The sequence below is a fragment of the Papio anubis genome, chromosome 1 (assembly GCF_008728515.1).
Source record: "Papio anubis isolate 15944 chromosome 1, Panubis1.0, whole genome shotgun sequence".
Taxonomy (NCBI): Eukaryota; Metazoa; Chordata; class Mammalia; order Primates; family Cercopithecidae; genus Papio; species Papio anubis.
This window is the reverse complement of record NC_044976.1, coordinates 87087639-87104740: the sequence shown is the minus strand read 5'-3', so window position 1 is coordinate 87104740 and position 17102 is coordinate 87087639. Positions and strand designations below refer to the sequence as shown.

The following is a 17102-nucleotide window of genomic DNA, read 5'->3' as shown; positions in this document are numbered from 1 at the left end:
TATACGAGAACCACTGAAGTGATGAAAATGTTCTGGATCGATTGTAGAGATGGTTAGCTGGGTGCACACACACATTTATTAAAAATCATTAAATCATGTACTTAAAATATGTGCATTTTGTCATATGTAATTTATACTTCAATAAACTTAATTTTTTTTTTTTTTTTTTTTGAGACAGAATTGCTCTCTGTTGCCCAGGCTAGAGTGCAGTGGCACGATCTTGGCTCAACACAACCTCTGCTTCCTGGGTTCAAGCAATTTTCAGGCCTCAGCCTCCTGAGTAGCTGGAACTACAGGCACACGCCACCACGTCAACTAATTTTTACATTTTTAGTAGAGACAGGGTTTCACCATGTTGGCCTGGCTAGTCTTGAACTCCTGGCCTCAAGTGATCTGCCTGCCTTGGCTTCCCAAAGTACTAGGATTACAGGCATGAGCCACCGTGCCCGGCCACAGTAAAGTTAACTTTTACAAAAGGAATGGGGAAACCAAATGGGCTCCTCGTGTTGATAAAACTCTTCTATATTCCAGTGAATCACAAGGTAGTTATCAGTATTCTGTGAGGAGGAAAATTTCTCTAAATAAACAGAGTTTAAAGCTCCAGTGCTGTTTCTTATTTTAGACTGCTCTTAAAGATGTAACAGGCAAAAACAAAACAAAACAAAAAAACCCAAAAAAACCCTAGAGTTTGGCAGAGTTCCATGGAACAGGCTATTTCTGAGTTTATGTAATATTACTAAAAACAGCATTTTCGTAATACATTATTTCCATTTATAACATAATTATTGAGTGTGTAAGAATACTAGATGAAGAGCTGAAGGGTTCTTTTTAACTAGATTGGTGATTCTGAAAAAATTAATTTGCATCTTTGGGATTATTTCAATCTAAAATTAGAAGCTGGGTTTCCTATTACTTCTTTCATTTTAAAGTTTCAATTATTCTTACAAGGTTGAAATCTCTACATAGAGAGCCTCCTAATAAAAGCCCTAAATCCCAGATGTTGAAAGTGATGTCGAAAACCAAGTTTTAACAAGAACACTAAATATCAGTAGCGTTTTCTGCAACTTTTGAGATGGTAAATATTTAAGGTTCTTAGCCAAATTTATGTATTTTCTTAATCAAAATCAAAATTACTTACATCTATTATTTATTAGCTAATCACACAGGTTCTTCTAAATTTTCTACCATGCTATAGCTATATTACTCTATACACTCTCATACTCTTTTTCTTTGCAAATAAAAAAATTGACAGTTATAGAGATTGATAATGTCTTGAGACCTTGAACCAAATGCAAATATCCTTGCAATTATTATTGCAAGGATAAGACCAAATGTATCTTACATAAGTTTTTGTATAAAAAGTTAAAGAAAGACTATACATACTGATGGGTGAATACTGGCACAAACATAGAATTTTTTTATCTGGAAGGATATACAACAAAAAGTAATGTTACCTTTAAGGAGACGGTCTAAGAAAGAAAGAGGTGGTTTTTTAATTTTTACTTTCTGTACCATTAAAAATATTCCAACATAAATATTAATTCTATTGTTTAAAAATTATGTTTTTACATTGAAATCATAGGTTATATTTTCCCTTTTATTTTCTATGCTTAAAGAAAATAAAAGTAACGTGTAACAGTTTTTTCTATTGTTTTTCTTTGTGAACACATATAGTGTTTTTCTTTTTGAACACTATGCCTAGTAGTTTAGTTGTTAATTCAGTTGCTTAGAGCACAAAGAATGAAGGCCATAGGTCTGATTAATTATATCTGCAAAGAATAAAACCATCTCTTGTTCAAAGAACACAGTTTTAAGTCAGCTGGCAAACTTGCGCTGTTGATTACAGGATGAATCAGGTAAAAGCATGTGATTGACTCAATATGAAACATTAATACTGGAGACTCACTCTAAGTAATGTCCTACCAACAGAGAGTAAGAGAGAATACATTAGGGTTATTAAATTCTAACTAAACATTTCAATTTCCATACCTATCAACTTCTGCCCTTCTGAACAGAATATAAATAAGACCTTAACCAAAAGAGAAAAGTCTGTGTACTTTCAGAAAAGCTAAAAACTATTCATGTGCCAAAACTATTTTCTAAAAAGATACATTTTTTAAAAATATACCATATAAACATCAAATAAAGCACTACTATACCTGTAATATCTTCTGGATCTGATACAACAATATGTGCATTTAATTCCTGTAGCTTGTGATGAAGTTCTTCTAATTTTTTATTTGATTTTTTCAAAATGTTGTCTACATAAGCCAAACTTTTTTTATCTGTTGTGACTTTCCTCAGATTTTCAGCTCCTTCTTTGATTTTCAGTTCTTTCCTTATTTCTCTCTTAATTCGATCCTTGATATCATCCAATTTCTGTTGCACCACTGTATCTGAAAAGTCTAATTTTTGAACAGCACTCACATTCTCAGAAAACGGAAGACTTCGGGAATCCCCCTACAGAAAAAAATAAACATACAAATGTGGGAGTTTAGGAGAGTTGGCTGCTCAGTAAATATGCAGTGTTTTCAGCCTAAGGGAGTCTTTCTTGATTACATTACAGTTAACTATATTTATCTCCTTAATAAGCAACAGACCAACTACTTATTGACTTTTATTATAACCACACAAAATAATAAATTCAAGAACTCACTGGCCACTCACTAAGTAGCATTACTTGACAAATAGATTTATATTAAAATAAAGTGAACACAACACATCTACACACAAAGGCTGTATAAAGATAGCGGATTTTGGTATCTTAGGAACCCACGTTAGATCCCAGCCCCTACACTGTGAACCTTGGGCAAGTTACTTAACTTTTCAAATACTCAGTTTTAATAGTCTACAAAATCTAAATAATAATAGTGGCCACCTTTTAGAGATATTGTGATAATTCACAAATGCTGTAAATGAAGTTCTAAATACAAGTACTGGATCACTGTAGTCACTTAATAAATAAAAAGTATTATTAAATTCTATAGGTAAACACTAAAAGCCCAGACTTCATCACTACACAATATATTCATGTAACAAAACTGCACTTGTATCCCTTAAATTTATACAAATAAAAAAATTCAATAGGTGAGTAATTTTATCTTCTGTAAGAAACTTCTTAAAAATAATACTGGCAAAATAGATATCCTTATGACCACTTTTTAGTTAAAAAATTAAATGTACTAGGGCTTGGGAAAACTATATTCAGAACTCCATTTATACAGTTGTCATTTGGTATGTGTGGAAGGCTGGTTCCAGGATCCCACTATACACCACAATCTAAAGATGCCCAAATCACTTATATAAAATGGTTTAGTATTTGCATATAATCTAAATACACACCCCATACTTTACTCTCTAATTATTTATAATACACAATACAACTGGTAAGTAAATAGTGAAAGGAGCTGGGCACATTCCTCAGCCCTGGGCTCAAAACTCCCTGAGCCTAGTACAAACACATCCCATCCTCCCATCCCACCACATACCACCATGTATCTCTCAAACTCCCTGAGCCCAGTACAAACACCACCTGGAAAGTCTCCGATAAGGGGACAGCCGTTCAAGGTTACTGAAAGCGCGGGAGCCAAAAGAATTTCTTTGTTCCCCTGCAACTTTCGGGCTATAAAAAACAAACGCTCGCATTGTTTGGGGCCCTCTTGTATACTGTGGAATGGAGGGACCAGGTTCGAACTTGTAGTAAAGATCCTTGCCGCTTGGCTTTGACTCTGGACTCTGGTGGTCTTCTTTGGGGAACAGTCTGGGCATAACATCTGGGGGCCCGTCCGGGATTCCCCAAGCCCACCAGACCCCTGGTCAACGGATCTGCTAGGATCGATCTACTGATAGGTGAGCTGGCTCGTCTCTGTCTGTCTGTGTCTGTGTGTCTGTTCTAAATCTGAATCTGTGACTCGCGAGGTCTGAAACTGGAGCTGCCACAGTCCTGGCGGATGCGCTATAGGACGGCCAGTGGAGACCGGTGGGAGACGTCCCCTGGCTCTCTTCTGATCTAAATTGCGATCTGAGCTGCCCGAGCGCGTTCACGATCCGGGCAGCAGCTGACTCTGACCCCGACTGCCGGGGCGCGCTCGCGATCTGAGTTGCCTGACCCTGGCTTCCGGCGCGCGCTTCCGGCCCCGGTCCCTGGGCTCCCGGCTTCCGGCACGCGTTCGCGATCTGAACTGCCCCGGTTCCCGGGCTGCCGAAGCGCGCCTGCGACTAGCTATCATTAATAAGTCAGATCAAATTTCCTTTATAGGGATTCTAACCCACATTCCTTTACAGGAAAGGACTACAAATCATTACAGGATGGGTAATACCCAGAGTACTCCTCTATCTCTCCTTACAAGTAATTTCAAAGAAGTTAGAGCAAGGGACCATGATCTTGGTATGGAAATCAGGAAAAGAAAGCTAATTACTCTGTGTCGCTCCGAATGGCCTGCCTCTGATGTGGGGTGGCCACCCGAAGGGACCTTCCGGCTTGCTGTCATTACTAGGGTAAAATCCAAGATTTTCCTACCTGGGCATGCGGGCCACTTAGATCAAATCCCATACATCCTCATATGGCAGGACCTTGTTGAAAACCCGCCTCCTTGGCTGTCCCCTTTCCAATTAGCCTCTGAACCCTGTAAGGCACTGGTTGCTCGACCACTAAAATCCAAGCAACCAACTGCCCCCCCCCCATCCTGTTCTACCTGACAGCGGTGACCCACTGTTCACAGAACCCCCTCCGTACCCCTCCGGGCCCCAGGCCCCGGCCCCTCGGGCTGAGTCGCGGGAGGGAGCAGGCAGACGGGAGGCGGCCAACGCACCCGGACCCACCCCCCGGGCTGAGTCGCGGGAGAGAGCAGGCGGAGGGGAGGCAGCCGGCACTCACGGGCCCGCTGATAGGGAAAGTAACTTTGAAGGGCCGGCGGGGCGGACGCGAGGGCGCACTTCGCGGACTAGCCCCCCCAGCCGCCTGACTCCACGGTGGCTTTACCCCTTCGGGAAATAGGACCCCCAGATGACACAGGAATCCCCAGGCTCCAGTACTGGCCATTCTCCACCAGTGATTTGTATAACTGGAAGACTCAGAGTGCTCGGTTTTCAGACAATCCCAAAGATTTACTGGCTTTACTGGATAGTGTCATGTTCACCCACCAGCCCACTTGGGATGATTGTCAGCAGCTCCTCCGAATCTTGTCTACCACGGAAGAGCGAGAGAGAATACAGGTAGAAGCCAGAAAGCTGGTCCCAGGGGACGACGGTCAACCGACTGCCAACCCTGACCTCATAAACGTGACTTTTCCTCTGACCAGGCCGGCGTGGGACTACAACACGGCAGAAGGTAGGGGACGGCTACACCTTTATCGCCAGACTCTAATGGCAGGTCTCCGGGCAGCTGTTCGCAAGCCCACTAATTTGGCCAAAGTATATTCTATTCTACAGGGAAAGACAGAGAGCCCAGCTACCTACTTAGAGAGATTAATGGAAGCTTTTAGGCAGTACACCCCCATAGATCCAGAGGCTCCAGGAAGTCAGGCAGCTGTAGTAATGTCATTCGTAAACCAGGCAGCCCCAGATATTAAAAGAAACACTCCAGAAATTAGAAGACTTGGAAGGAAAGCGGATTCAGGACCTCCTTCAGATAGCCCAGCAGGTTTACAATAACAGAGATACTCCAGAGGAAAGGCAATTTAAGGCCACTGAAAAAATGACCAAGGTCCTGGCAGCAGTGGTACAGAAAGAGCATCTACAGCCAGAGTACACCCAACCCAGGCGGCCCCCCAGGCATGATAATCTGAGAAAAGACCAATGTGCCTACTGCAAGGAGGTTGGCCACTGGGTAAGAGACTGCCCCAAAAAGAAACAACAAGGACAGGGACCCCCTAGGTCTACACCCGTACTAGTCACTCAAGATGAAGACTAGGGAAGACGGGGTTCGGATCCCCTCCCCGAACCTAGGGTAACTTTGCAAGTGGAGGGGTCCCCGGTCCAGTTCTTGGTCGATACGGGAGCACAGCACTCAGTCTTAGTTAAAACTAATGGAAAATTATCCTCCAAGTCCTCATGGGTACAAGGGGCCACAGGAGTTAAGAAATACCCATGGACAACACAAAGAACAGTAAACCTCGAGCCAAGAATGTAAACTCCATTCTTTCCTGGTCATCCCTGAGAGCCCCTGTCCCCTATTAGGAGAGACCTGCTAACTAAAATGGGAGCACAGATCCATTTCCCTCCTGAGGCCCGGCCGTGACCAACTCCCACAATCAACCCGGTCCGCCCTGACTATAACCCTAGAAAAATGAGTGCACTGCTCCACCCAGGAGCAAACGGCCCCTGACCATTATATAGCAACCTGGGCCTCCCAATATCCAGAAGCTGGGGCGGAAACGGGGCTAGGGACTAGCAAAACAATCATTCTGCTTTATTTGTTGAACTTAAAACTGGGGTAGACTCGTATGGCACGCCAATACCCGGAGCGCCCCTAGAGGCCAAGAGGAATTGCCCAAGATATCCAAGCTCCTTGACCAAGGGTCCTTCACCATGTCACTCACCCTGAATACTCCATTGTTGCTGCAATGAAAACCTAATAGTGGAGAATACAGACCTGTACAAGACTTAAGAGAAATCAATAAGAGGGTTGTGGACATACATCCAACTGTGCCTAACCCATATACCCTCCTGAGTACCCTAAACCCTAAACATCAAATGGTACACTGTTTTAGATTTAAAAGATGCTTTCTTCAGTTTGCCTTTAGCCCTCAGGAGCCAAAGGCTCTTCGCCTTCGAAAGGGAATGACCCTGATAGGGCATAAGTGGCCAACTGACATGGACCAGACTGCCGCAAGGATTCAAAAAAACTCCTACCCTGTCTCGGGATGAGGCCTCCCATGAAGACCTGTGAGTACCGACGCAAACACCCTGAAATAACCTTACTACAGTATGTTGATGACCTCCTGATTGCCAGACCCAAGAAGTTACATCCAAGGGACCAAGGGTCTCTTACAAGCTCTGGGAAATCTAGGCTACCGAGCCTCGCAAAGAAAGGTCAAATCTGTAAGCCAGAGGTGTAACATATCTTAGGGTACCTGCTTAAAGAAGGGCAGCTGGTTAACAGACTCGAAATGTTTAAACTGTTCTGCAGATCCCCAGGCCCAATCCACCCGGCTGCGAGGGAATCCCTGGGGTCGGGCGGGTTTTGCAGACTATGTGATACTTGGGTTCGCAGAACTGGCTAAAACCCTCTTTATCAGGCAACACGGGGCAGTGGCAGCTTACTTATGGGATAGGACGGTTTGTCGGCTTCCAACAGAGATTAAAACCACCACTGCCTGCACTGGGACTACCTGATATTACCAAGCCCTTCCATTTATAATGCGTAGGATGAGAATAAAGGTGTCGCCATGTAATAACTCAGAACTTAGGCCCTGGTGGAGGCCAGTTGCCTACCTGTCAGCATTAGCACCCAGTGCCGGGTGGCCCCCTTGTCTCTGAATGATTGCAGCCACGGGCCTGATGGTGCAGGATGCTGATAAACTTGTCATGGAGCAAGAATTATGGTCGTTACTCCACATGCCAACGGAAGGTGTACTCAAACAGCCACATTCAATCAATGGATGAGTAACGCTCACTCCACCCATGGCACTACCAAGGACTACTACTAAACTCTCTCAGGATAACATTCCTGCCCCCAACGCACCTTAAACCCCGCCTCGCTGCTGCCCAACCCGACCTGGACTTCCACCTCCATGACTGCACTGGAGATACTAGCTCAGGTAACGGAGTTCCTCGAAGACCTGCAGGACTCCCACTTCCTGGACGCACACCTCGCCTGGTTCACTGGATGGGAGCAGCTTCATGCATCAGGGCTAGAGGTACTTGAGCCGCAGTGACTTCAGAGACTGAGGTAATCTGGCGGAACCCCTGCCCCTAGACATCGCCCAGAAGGCCAACTGATAGCTTCTTCACCCAAGCTCTTACCTTAGGGGCGGGGAAAAAGCTGACGGTATATACAGACAGCTGATATGCTTTTCTGCAACGGGCGCATACATGGGGCCATTTACAGGAGCGGGGTTACTGACGGGCTGAAGGAAAAGAGATAAAGAACAAGCAAGGTCCTAGTCCCACAGCTCCTATGGAGCTGTGAAAAGTTAGCCATTGTGCATGCCCAGGGCATCAGAAATTAACTACTCCAACTGCCTGGCTGGCAACTTTCATGGACCAAACCAAGAAAGGTGGTGAAGGCTCACAACTCCTTGCACTCCAGCTCCTGACCCGGGCCCCGGACTTGCCATATTTCCCTGATTATTCAGGAACAAGACTTCCAGTGGATTGACAAGCTTCCCAAAACAGATGCAGAATGGGTGGTGGATCGATACTAATGACCAAACCATCCTACCAGAAAAAAAAATTAGACAACAAGTAAGTTAGAACACATCCAATCGAACCACCCACCCAAGTGCTCGGGCGGATGATAGACCTGATCAGACGCCTAAACTCAAATTCAGACATACAGCCCAGATGGCCAGCAACATCGCGGGACAAGCTGCAAAGTCTGCCAGCTTAACAACGCCACCCCAATCCCAGGCTGCAACAACGGGAACAAGGCTCAGGGGAACCAGGCCCCGGCATCTACTGGGAAGTAGATTTTACTGAGATAAAGCCAGGAAAATACGGGTATCGGTACTTACTTGTCTTGTAGATACTTTTCAGGGTGGACTGGAAGCATCTCTACCAAGAAGGAAACTGCTCAGGTTGTAGCAAAGAAAATCCTGGAAGATATCCTCCTGCATGGCTTCCCCGGGTCCAGATAGGGGTCAGATAATGTACCGCCTTCATCAAGCAAGCAGGTCAGGATTTGCCTCCATCCTTGGGGCAAATTGGAAACCAGCATTGCACTTACAGGCCCTCCCCAGAGTTCAGGACAGGTAGAAAGAATGACCGGACCCCAAAAGAGGACCTTTAACTAAATTAACTATGGGAGACTGGCTTAATTGCAACCTTCCCCACGCTTCTGTTCCAGGGCCCAGAATAATTTCTTACAGACTGGGCCTTACCCTTATGAAATTATGCTGCGACCCCACCCTTTAGTTCCCAGCCTAAAAGATGATCTGCCTAAGTCTGAAACAGAAAATGTCTCTGAACTCTTATTTCACTCTACAAGCCTTGCAGAAAATTCATCAAGAACAAATCTGGGCCCAAGCTGAACGAACTATAAGTGAGACCGTCCCCCCGGCCGACACCCCATCCATACTCAGCTAGAGACTGGGTCCCCTGGCTGCCGTAATAATCGGCTAAGAGACCCTGTAGAATCCAGGCGGAAAGGACCACTCCAGGTACTCCTAACCACACCCCCACCACACCCTAGCAAGGAAGGCATCGCTGGCCGTGATCCACTACACCCACGCCAAGCCGGGTGGACCCAACCTCCTCCCACCTCCTGGGACCACCATGGCAGCGGCTGGAAGCACCCTGTGACATGTGGACTGTGGACAGAGCTAAAACAACCCCTTAAAACTCACCCTGGCGCCTAGCTCACTGCAAACACGAAAGTTAGGTAGTCTAACCCTAACGCGCAGTCAGCTCTCTTGGTGGCCGCTTGGAGAAATCACAAAACCAGCTCTTAATCCCTTTAGTTCCAGATTCTGGCTTTATGAAACCGAACCCACCCTGACAACCATATTCGAACATAATAGTGCTGATTGCCCCTCCTCAGGTCAAGTTCAAATTCTGCCTAAATTTTACTGGTTTCCAAATAGCCAAACTGCTACACCAACAATATGCTTTGAGTTTGATCAGACTAAATACAATTGTAAACACCATTGGTGGCACCAAATGCCGGGCTGTCCCATAACTATTGTAACATCCATAGACCCCGTTGGGGAGAGGAAACAGTTAGACCCTAACTGGCTCCTTCCATCGCAGAGACGGGATGGAGACTTTTCATATACATGGGATAAGTTAGGAGACCCCTTGGAACTCCCCGCTGACCACGCCAACATGGGGCTGTATACTACTCCCCTCCTCCACATGGCCTAGCAGTCACCTCATCTCTGGTGAGGCCTAGTGCAAGCACTGCCCTGGTCCACGGGATCCAAATCCACAAGAAAAACAGACCACCACAAGACTTATATGTCCTTTCTCCTGGCTAAAAGTTAGCAAGAAGGACTAGGAACTTGCTAACCTTACAGGGCCCTCACAGCCTGTCGGCTGCTTTCTGTGTGCCACTCTAGGGCGCCCACCGCCAACCGGCCAGTCCCTCTGTCATGGGATCCCTACCTTGCCCAGCTAACAACCTCCCAAACCTCCCTCTATATGCTCCTATCCTAAACGTGTCTCCTGCACCTAAACCCCAAATAGAAGTTTCCTACTGTTTCTCAGGAACCACCCCAGCCTCGTAGCGCATCACTGCAACTTCCCTAATATCATCACCTCCATATTCCATCAGGCATATTTTTTCTGGTGTAATGGAACCTTATCTAAAACCTACCTAGTCCTCTTGTTAATCAAACCTACTGTGTTCCCTTGTCACATTAGTTCCCCGTTGGACTCCTACCAACTGCCATGGAGTTCCTAGGTATGCCTGTAACTGGACTAGTGTTGTTATTCACTCAGACCCTAGACCGGTGACTCAGTTTGCTACTCCTCCCTCATTGCAGGAATCTCCTCACCGCATCCTTCATTAAGTGCCGGACTGGTGGGAGCCTGTGGTCACACCCTCATAGAAAACAAATGTTGTACCCAACAATTTGCCAAGCTATGGAGGATGGCTGAGTCCCTTTGCCTCCCTTCAGCCATTGTGCCTCACGCCCCTAGCTCTCAGGTAACCTTGCAGAACCGAGGGGCCCTAGACCTACTCACTGCAGAAATGTTGTGGTACATGCATATTTCTGGAAAGAAGACTGTTTGCTCGTACATAAATGAATCAGGACTTGTAGAAGACCGGGTCCAACAGTTAATAAAGTTAAGCACTGAAGTAAAACACAGCAGTTTGCTTCAGCTGCAGACCAATGGTGGAATTCTATAAGCTTCTGTTAGCCCCCTTCCTTTACAGTCTACTATTTCTGCTTACCGTAGGACCTTGTGTTGTTAACAGAATTTTACAATTTGTTAGGGAGAGATTTGACACTGCATAAACTCATGGTCCTGCTAGAGCCCACACCAAACCTGTAAACGGAAACAGAATCAGACTTATAAGACCCAAGATTGGCTCTAAAGACACCTGGAAAAGAAGGGGAATGTAGGAGCTGGGCACACCTCAGCCCCCGGCCCAAAACTCCCTGAGCCTAGTACAAACACATCCCATCCCTCCCATCCCACCACATACCACCATATATCTCTCAAACTCCCCTGAGCCCAGTACAAACACCACCTGGAAAGTCTCCTATAAGGGGACAGCCGCTCAAGGTTACTGGGAGGACAAAGAATTTCTTGTCTCTGCAACTTTCGGCTATAAAACAACGCCGCGATTGTTCAAGGCCCTCTTGTACACACTGTGGAATGGAGGGACCAGGTTCGAACTTGTAGTAAAGATCCTTGCCGCTTGGCTTTGACTCTGGACTCTGGTGGTCTTCTTTGGGGAACAAACAGTCTGGGCATAACAATAGTTGCTATGCTGTATTATTTGTATTATTTTTAGTTAATTTATTTTTCCCTAATACTTCAATCTGCAATTGGTTGAATCTGCAGATGAAGAATCCACAGACATGAACGGCCAACTGTCTATTTCAAGACTAAGTATGCCAATTGGTAATTTGGTTGACTCACTACAAAAGCATCATTACTTGAGAACACCTCTAAACTGTGTTCTATTGATGGAAGCTAAGACAATACACAGTACAGTCACCTTAAAATGAAAATCCAATTAGTTAAGCATAGCTAATCTACATTTACAACAACCAAAGTTATGTTCTAGCTATTTCTATATCATTTACTGTTTCAAAGTCCATTACTATAATACCATTGGATTTAAAATGTTTAAATTCTGAAACACAAGAAACCACAGATAATGGTTACCTCTGGGGAGGGGACTTGAGTTTATGAAGGACATGGAAAAGAAAAAGAAACACTGCAGCCTTTTTGTACCTTTGAATCACAGACCTCATTAATTCAAAGATATTCTTTAATTTTTTGAGAATTCCTCACACCCATATAAATAAGTTGATGTGAATACTTTCTACATTCATTCTTAATTTCTAAAAATTATGTATCATGCAAAATAGTGAAAAAAGTGAGCCAATGGGTGATATGGGATCTAGTCTTTGTTCTCATATCAATTTACCTTATGCCTGCAGGTGTATTATGCAAAATATGAAGCAGTTGATTAGTTGATTTCTATAAACATCTCTCTTTTTTTTTTTTTTTGGTAGAGATGGGATTTTGTCATGTTGTCCAGGCTGATCTCAAACTCCTGGCCTAAGTGATCCTCCCACCTTGACCTCCCAAAGTGCTGGGTTTACAGGCATGAATCACATGCCCCGCCTGTTTCTAGCTAAGAATTCCTTTGAAACGCCAACAAAAAACAGTACAAAGAAAATTTAATGTTGTTATGTATAATTACCAGGTTCCATGGATCCTAGGTTAAGAATTCCTAAAATAGGTAATCTGCACCTGCACCTGTTAGAAATTATATTTCTGATCTGTCACTCTACAGATAAACAATGATCTTCTACCTGAGCCAAAATACTGTCTAGATTTTTCAGTATTTATAATGGAATATAAGTCGTACGATCCATTTGGCTTCCAAAGTTTAAGTGTCTACCCTTGGCTAGTTGTTAAAAACACTAGCACATACCTATTGTCAAAGAATAAAATCCCAAATTCCTATTGTCTAGTTTCAGGTAAAGTGGACTGAGGCAAAAAGTGTTTAGTTTAAGCCAGTTCCATTCCTCCAAATATTTTTGTTTCAATCCTTACACATTCATCAGAAAACACTTTATGAACCGCTTTCACAGATTTGTTCTTTAATATTATGTACAAAGCCAGAGGTCTGCAAAATTTCTTTGCTCATGGTACTCTTAGTATCTCAGGAAATTATTCCTTATTTCTGACAGGCCAGAAGAAATACCTAACAGTTTCGTTTACTGCCTACTTCAACTCCCATTTCTTTGCACTTTGTTCCTTAAACTCCAATTGTATCAAATTATAAAACTTTACTTCAAGAAATCATCTCTCTTGGCTCAGCCACTAAGCATGCTGCACCTTTGGTATGCACCATCTCTCCTTTCTCCTTCAGTTTATCTCTTTCAAGTCTCTTCTTGGCCCTGTTAACTTTTACTTTGTTTCAAAGATCAAGAACAACTCTTCCTGGGAAACAATTTCCTGTCCAATGCCTTTCTTTAGAATTTAGTTGAATGCCTCTTCTGTGTGCTCTGATATTGTGTATCTTATTGAAACAATTACCCCCTTTTTTATCTGATCACTCTTCAAAGACTATGAGCAATTTGAGGGCAGGGCTTATGCTTGCCAGATTAGTTTTTTTGTTTGTTTGTTTTTTAATGACTTGTCCATTATGTTATTTAATATTTTCCCTTTAGAATTAAGGAAAACCTGTCACTGCTGAGGAACTCATGCTTTCCTCTATCTGATAAATAGAATTTGGAGAAGAGGCAGAGTCAAGATGGCAGAATAAGACTCTCAAGTGACTGACTCCCCACAGAAACATCAATTTGAACGTGATCTATGCATGAAAGTAACTTCACAAGAGCCAAGGAACCAGATCAGAGATTACTGTATCTGGCTTTAGCATTACTAAGAAAAGATCAACTGAAGCGGGGAGGAAAGATAGAGGTGCAATGCCTGAATCACCTCTCCCCCAACTATAAGCACAGCACACACAGAGAGAGATACAGCCCACTTGGGGTAAGGAGAGGAAGTGACTGCAGGACTTTTGACTTGTTGTTCAGTACTGGGCCTGCCGCGGTAAAACCCAACACCAGGCAGAACCCCATGGCCCTTAACCGCAGACCAAGGTACGCAGACAAGGACCCATCCTGCTACTATGTGGAAACCTGTGGCCTTAGTGTGACAGACTTGTGTCCTGGCATCTACAGTAGCCTCAGGCCATGAGTGAACTTCAGCAGCAGGAAGGCTATAGTGGTATGGGCCTGGCTGGTGCCCCAGGGATGTAGTAGTCCTGGTGGCAGGACTGGGACCCCATTATCCTTCTTCCCACCCTAGGCAGCACAGCTTGGAGACTGACTCCATCTACTGGGGGAAAAAGAGGGATATAAAAGCAGGACTTTGATCTTGACTTGGTGACAAGCCTGCCATGGTAAAACTCCGCACTGGGCAAAATCTGATGGCCCACTGACCCCAAGCTGGCACCCAAAGACCGTGCCTCTGAACTCACTTCAGTGTCAGGCAGAGAGACATGGCCTCAGTGGAATAGACTCTGGGCTACATCACTATGTCTGCAGTGGCCTTGAGCCACAAATAAACCTCAGCAGCAGGCAGGCCATAGTTGCATGGGTCTTGAGCATACCCCTGTGCTGTGCTTGTCTTGGCAGCTGTGGTTTTCGGGTGTGACCTAGCATTACAGTGGCCATCTGGCCACAATACTGCCCGCTCCACCTCTTCCCTCAACCCCAGGCAGCACAGTGTGGAGACACTGATGCTTGAAAGGAGGTGAAGGGAACAGGTACACAAGGTTGTTTTGGAGCATGCCGTGGTGAGGCCCAAGCACTGAGCAGAGTGACACAGTGCCTAACGTGTCCTGGCCCCAGGTGGAAACTCACACACCCAGAGAGACAAACTACCCTCCAATCTCTCCCCTAGTTGATCTGGGCCAGAACACAAACCAACTGTGAATTCACTGCAAACCTGGGCTTACGGTGCCATCTAGTGCTGAAACAGTGATAGTGGCCAAGGGCTCGGAGAACACAATAATTGCCCTGCTTAGAATTTCTGGAAGAACAGGAACAAACCACCACCAGACTGTGAATGGGGAATAAACAGCTAATCCCTCAATGTTCAGATGTTGTGGCAGGCCAAAGGCATGAAGAATACTCAGGGATCGGGCACAGTGGCTCACGCCAACAACTGGGAGGCTGAGGTAGGTGGATCACCTGAGGTCAGGAGTTTAAGACCAGTCTGTCTAACATGGTAAAACCCTGTCTCTACTAAAAATATAAAAATTAGCCAGCAGTGATAGTACATGCCTGTAATCTCAGCTACTCAGGAGGCTGAGGTTGGAGAACTGCTTGAACCTGGGAGGCAGAGGCTGCAGTGAGCCAAGATCGCTCCACTGCACTCGAGCCTGGGCAACAGATTGAGTGAGACTCTGTCTCAAAGAAAAATTTTAAGAAAGTATTTAGGAACCATAATTTCATGAAACAAACAAAATAAGGCACCAGGAAACAACCCTCAAGTGATGGAAATGTGTGATGTCTCAGAGAATTCAAAATAGCTGTTTCAAGGAAACTCAATGAACTTCAATAAAACACAGGGGAAGAATTCAGTAATTTATCAGAGATGACTTGAGAGATTAAACAAACTGAAATCCTGGAGTTGAAAAATACAATGAACAAAATGAAAAATGCAATAGAGAATATCAACAGCAGAATCTATCAAATAGAAAAATCTGAGCTTGAAGACAAGCTGTTTGAAAACACATAGCTAGAGGAGAAACAATTTTAAAAAGGGTAAAAGGGAATGAAGAAAACTTACATAACCATGTGAAAGTATCAAAAGAGCAAATATTTGGGTTACTGGGCTTCAAGAGGGAATTGAGAATGACAAAGGGGTAGAAAGCTTATTCAAAGAGATACTAACACAAAACTTCCCAAAACTAGAGAAAGATACAAATATCCAGGTATAGAAAGGTCAAAAGTTACCAATCAGATACAACCCAAATAAGTCTACCCCAAGAAATAATACAATCAAATTCTCAAAGATCAAAGACAAAAAGATTTTGAAAGCAACAAAAGAAGCAAGTAACATATACGGAAGTTCCAATCTGTCTAGCAATAGATTTCTCAGCAGAAACCTTGTAAGTCAGGACGAGTAAGATGATATATTCAAATTGCTAAAGAAAAGAAAAGGTTGGGTTGGGGGCGGGGGTGGGATGTCAACCAAGAATACTGTACCCAGGACAGTTATCCTTTAGAAATAAAGCAGAGATAAAGACTTTGCCAGACAAATGAAAGCTAAAAGAATTTATCATCATCAGATATGTCTTACAAGAAATGTCAAAAAAAAAAAAAAAAAAATAGGCCAGGAACAATGGTTCACACCTGTAATCTCAGCACTTTCAGTGGCCAAGCTGGAAGGACTGCTTGAGTTCAGGAGCTTAAGGCCTTGGGTGGCACACCAAGACTTTGACTCTACTAAAAATGAAAATTAAAAAATCAGCTGGGTGTGGTGGCGTGTGGCTGTAGTTCCAGATACTTGGGAGGCTGGGGTGGGAGGATCATTCAAGTCCAGGAGATCAAGATCAAGACTGCAGTGAGCCATGATCACACACTGCCCTCTAGTCTGAAGGACAGAGTGAGACCCTGTCTCAAACATACAAGCAAACAAAAAATGCTAAAAACAGTTCTTCAAATGAAGAAAGGGACTCTGACGTGTAACAAGAAAACATCTTAAAGGTATAAAACTCACTAGTAAGTATACTGGAAGACAGAATACTGTAATACTATAAATGTGGTACATAAACCACTTACATCTTTAATTATGAAGGCTGAAGATAAAACTATTAAAATAGTAATTTTAATTTGCCAAGAGATGGGCAATTTAAGATATAAAATGGGACATCAAAAATTACAAATGTGGGAGAAAATGGAGTTAAAATGTAGAGCTTGTTTTTTATTTCTTTTCCTATCTTTATAATCAAAGTTGGGTTGTTATCAGTTTAAAATATCTCATTTTAAGATTTTTTTCATAAGCTTCATGGTAACTGCAAAGCAAAAACCTGTAAGAAATACACCAAAAATAACAGGCAAACCATCAAAACACATTACTAGAGAAAATCGCCTAACCATAAAGAAAGACAGCTAGAGACCATAAACAGCTAAAGCAATCCAGAGCAAAAAGAACAAAGCTGGAGGCATCATACTCCTTGACTTCAAAACACACTACATAGCAATAGTAATCAAAACAGCATGGTACTGGTATAAAAA

The 17102-nt window shown here is 43.8% G+C and overlaps 1 protein-coding gene across 8 annotated transcripts in view; it reads right to left on the bottom strand.

Moving 5' to 3' along the window:
• Positions 1-17102, bottom strand: part of PKN2 (protein kinase N2) — a 165942-nt gene that overhangs the window by 88182 nt on the left and 60658 nt on the right. For all 8 annotated transcript variants that reach the window (XM_009212350.3, XM_003892155.4, XM_003892154.4 and 5 more), the window contains exon 2: positions 2160-2460. In XM_009212350.3, the coding sequence (XP_009210614.1) occupies positions 2160-2460 (301 nt within the window). The remainder of the gene's footprint in view (positions 1-2159; positions 2461-17102) is intronic.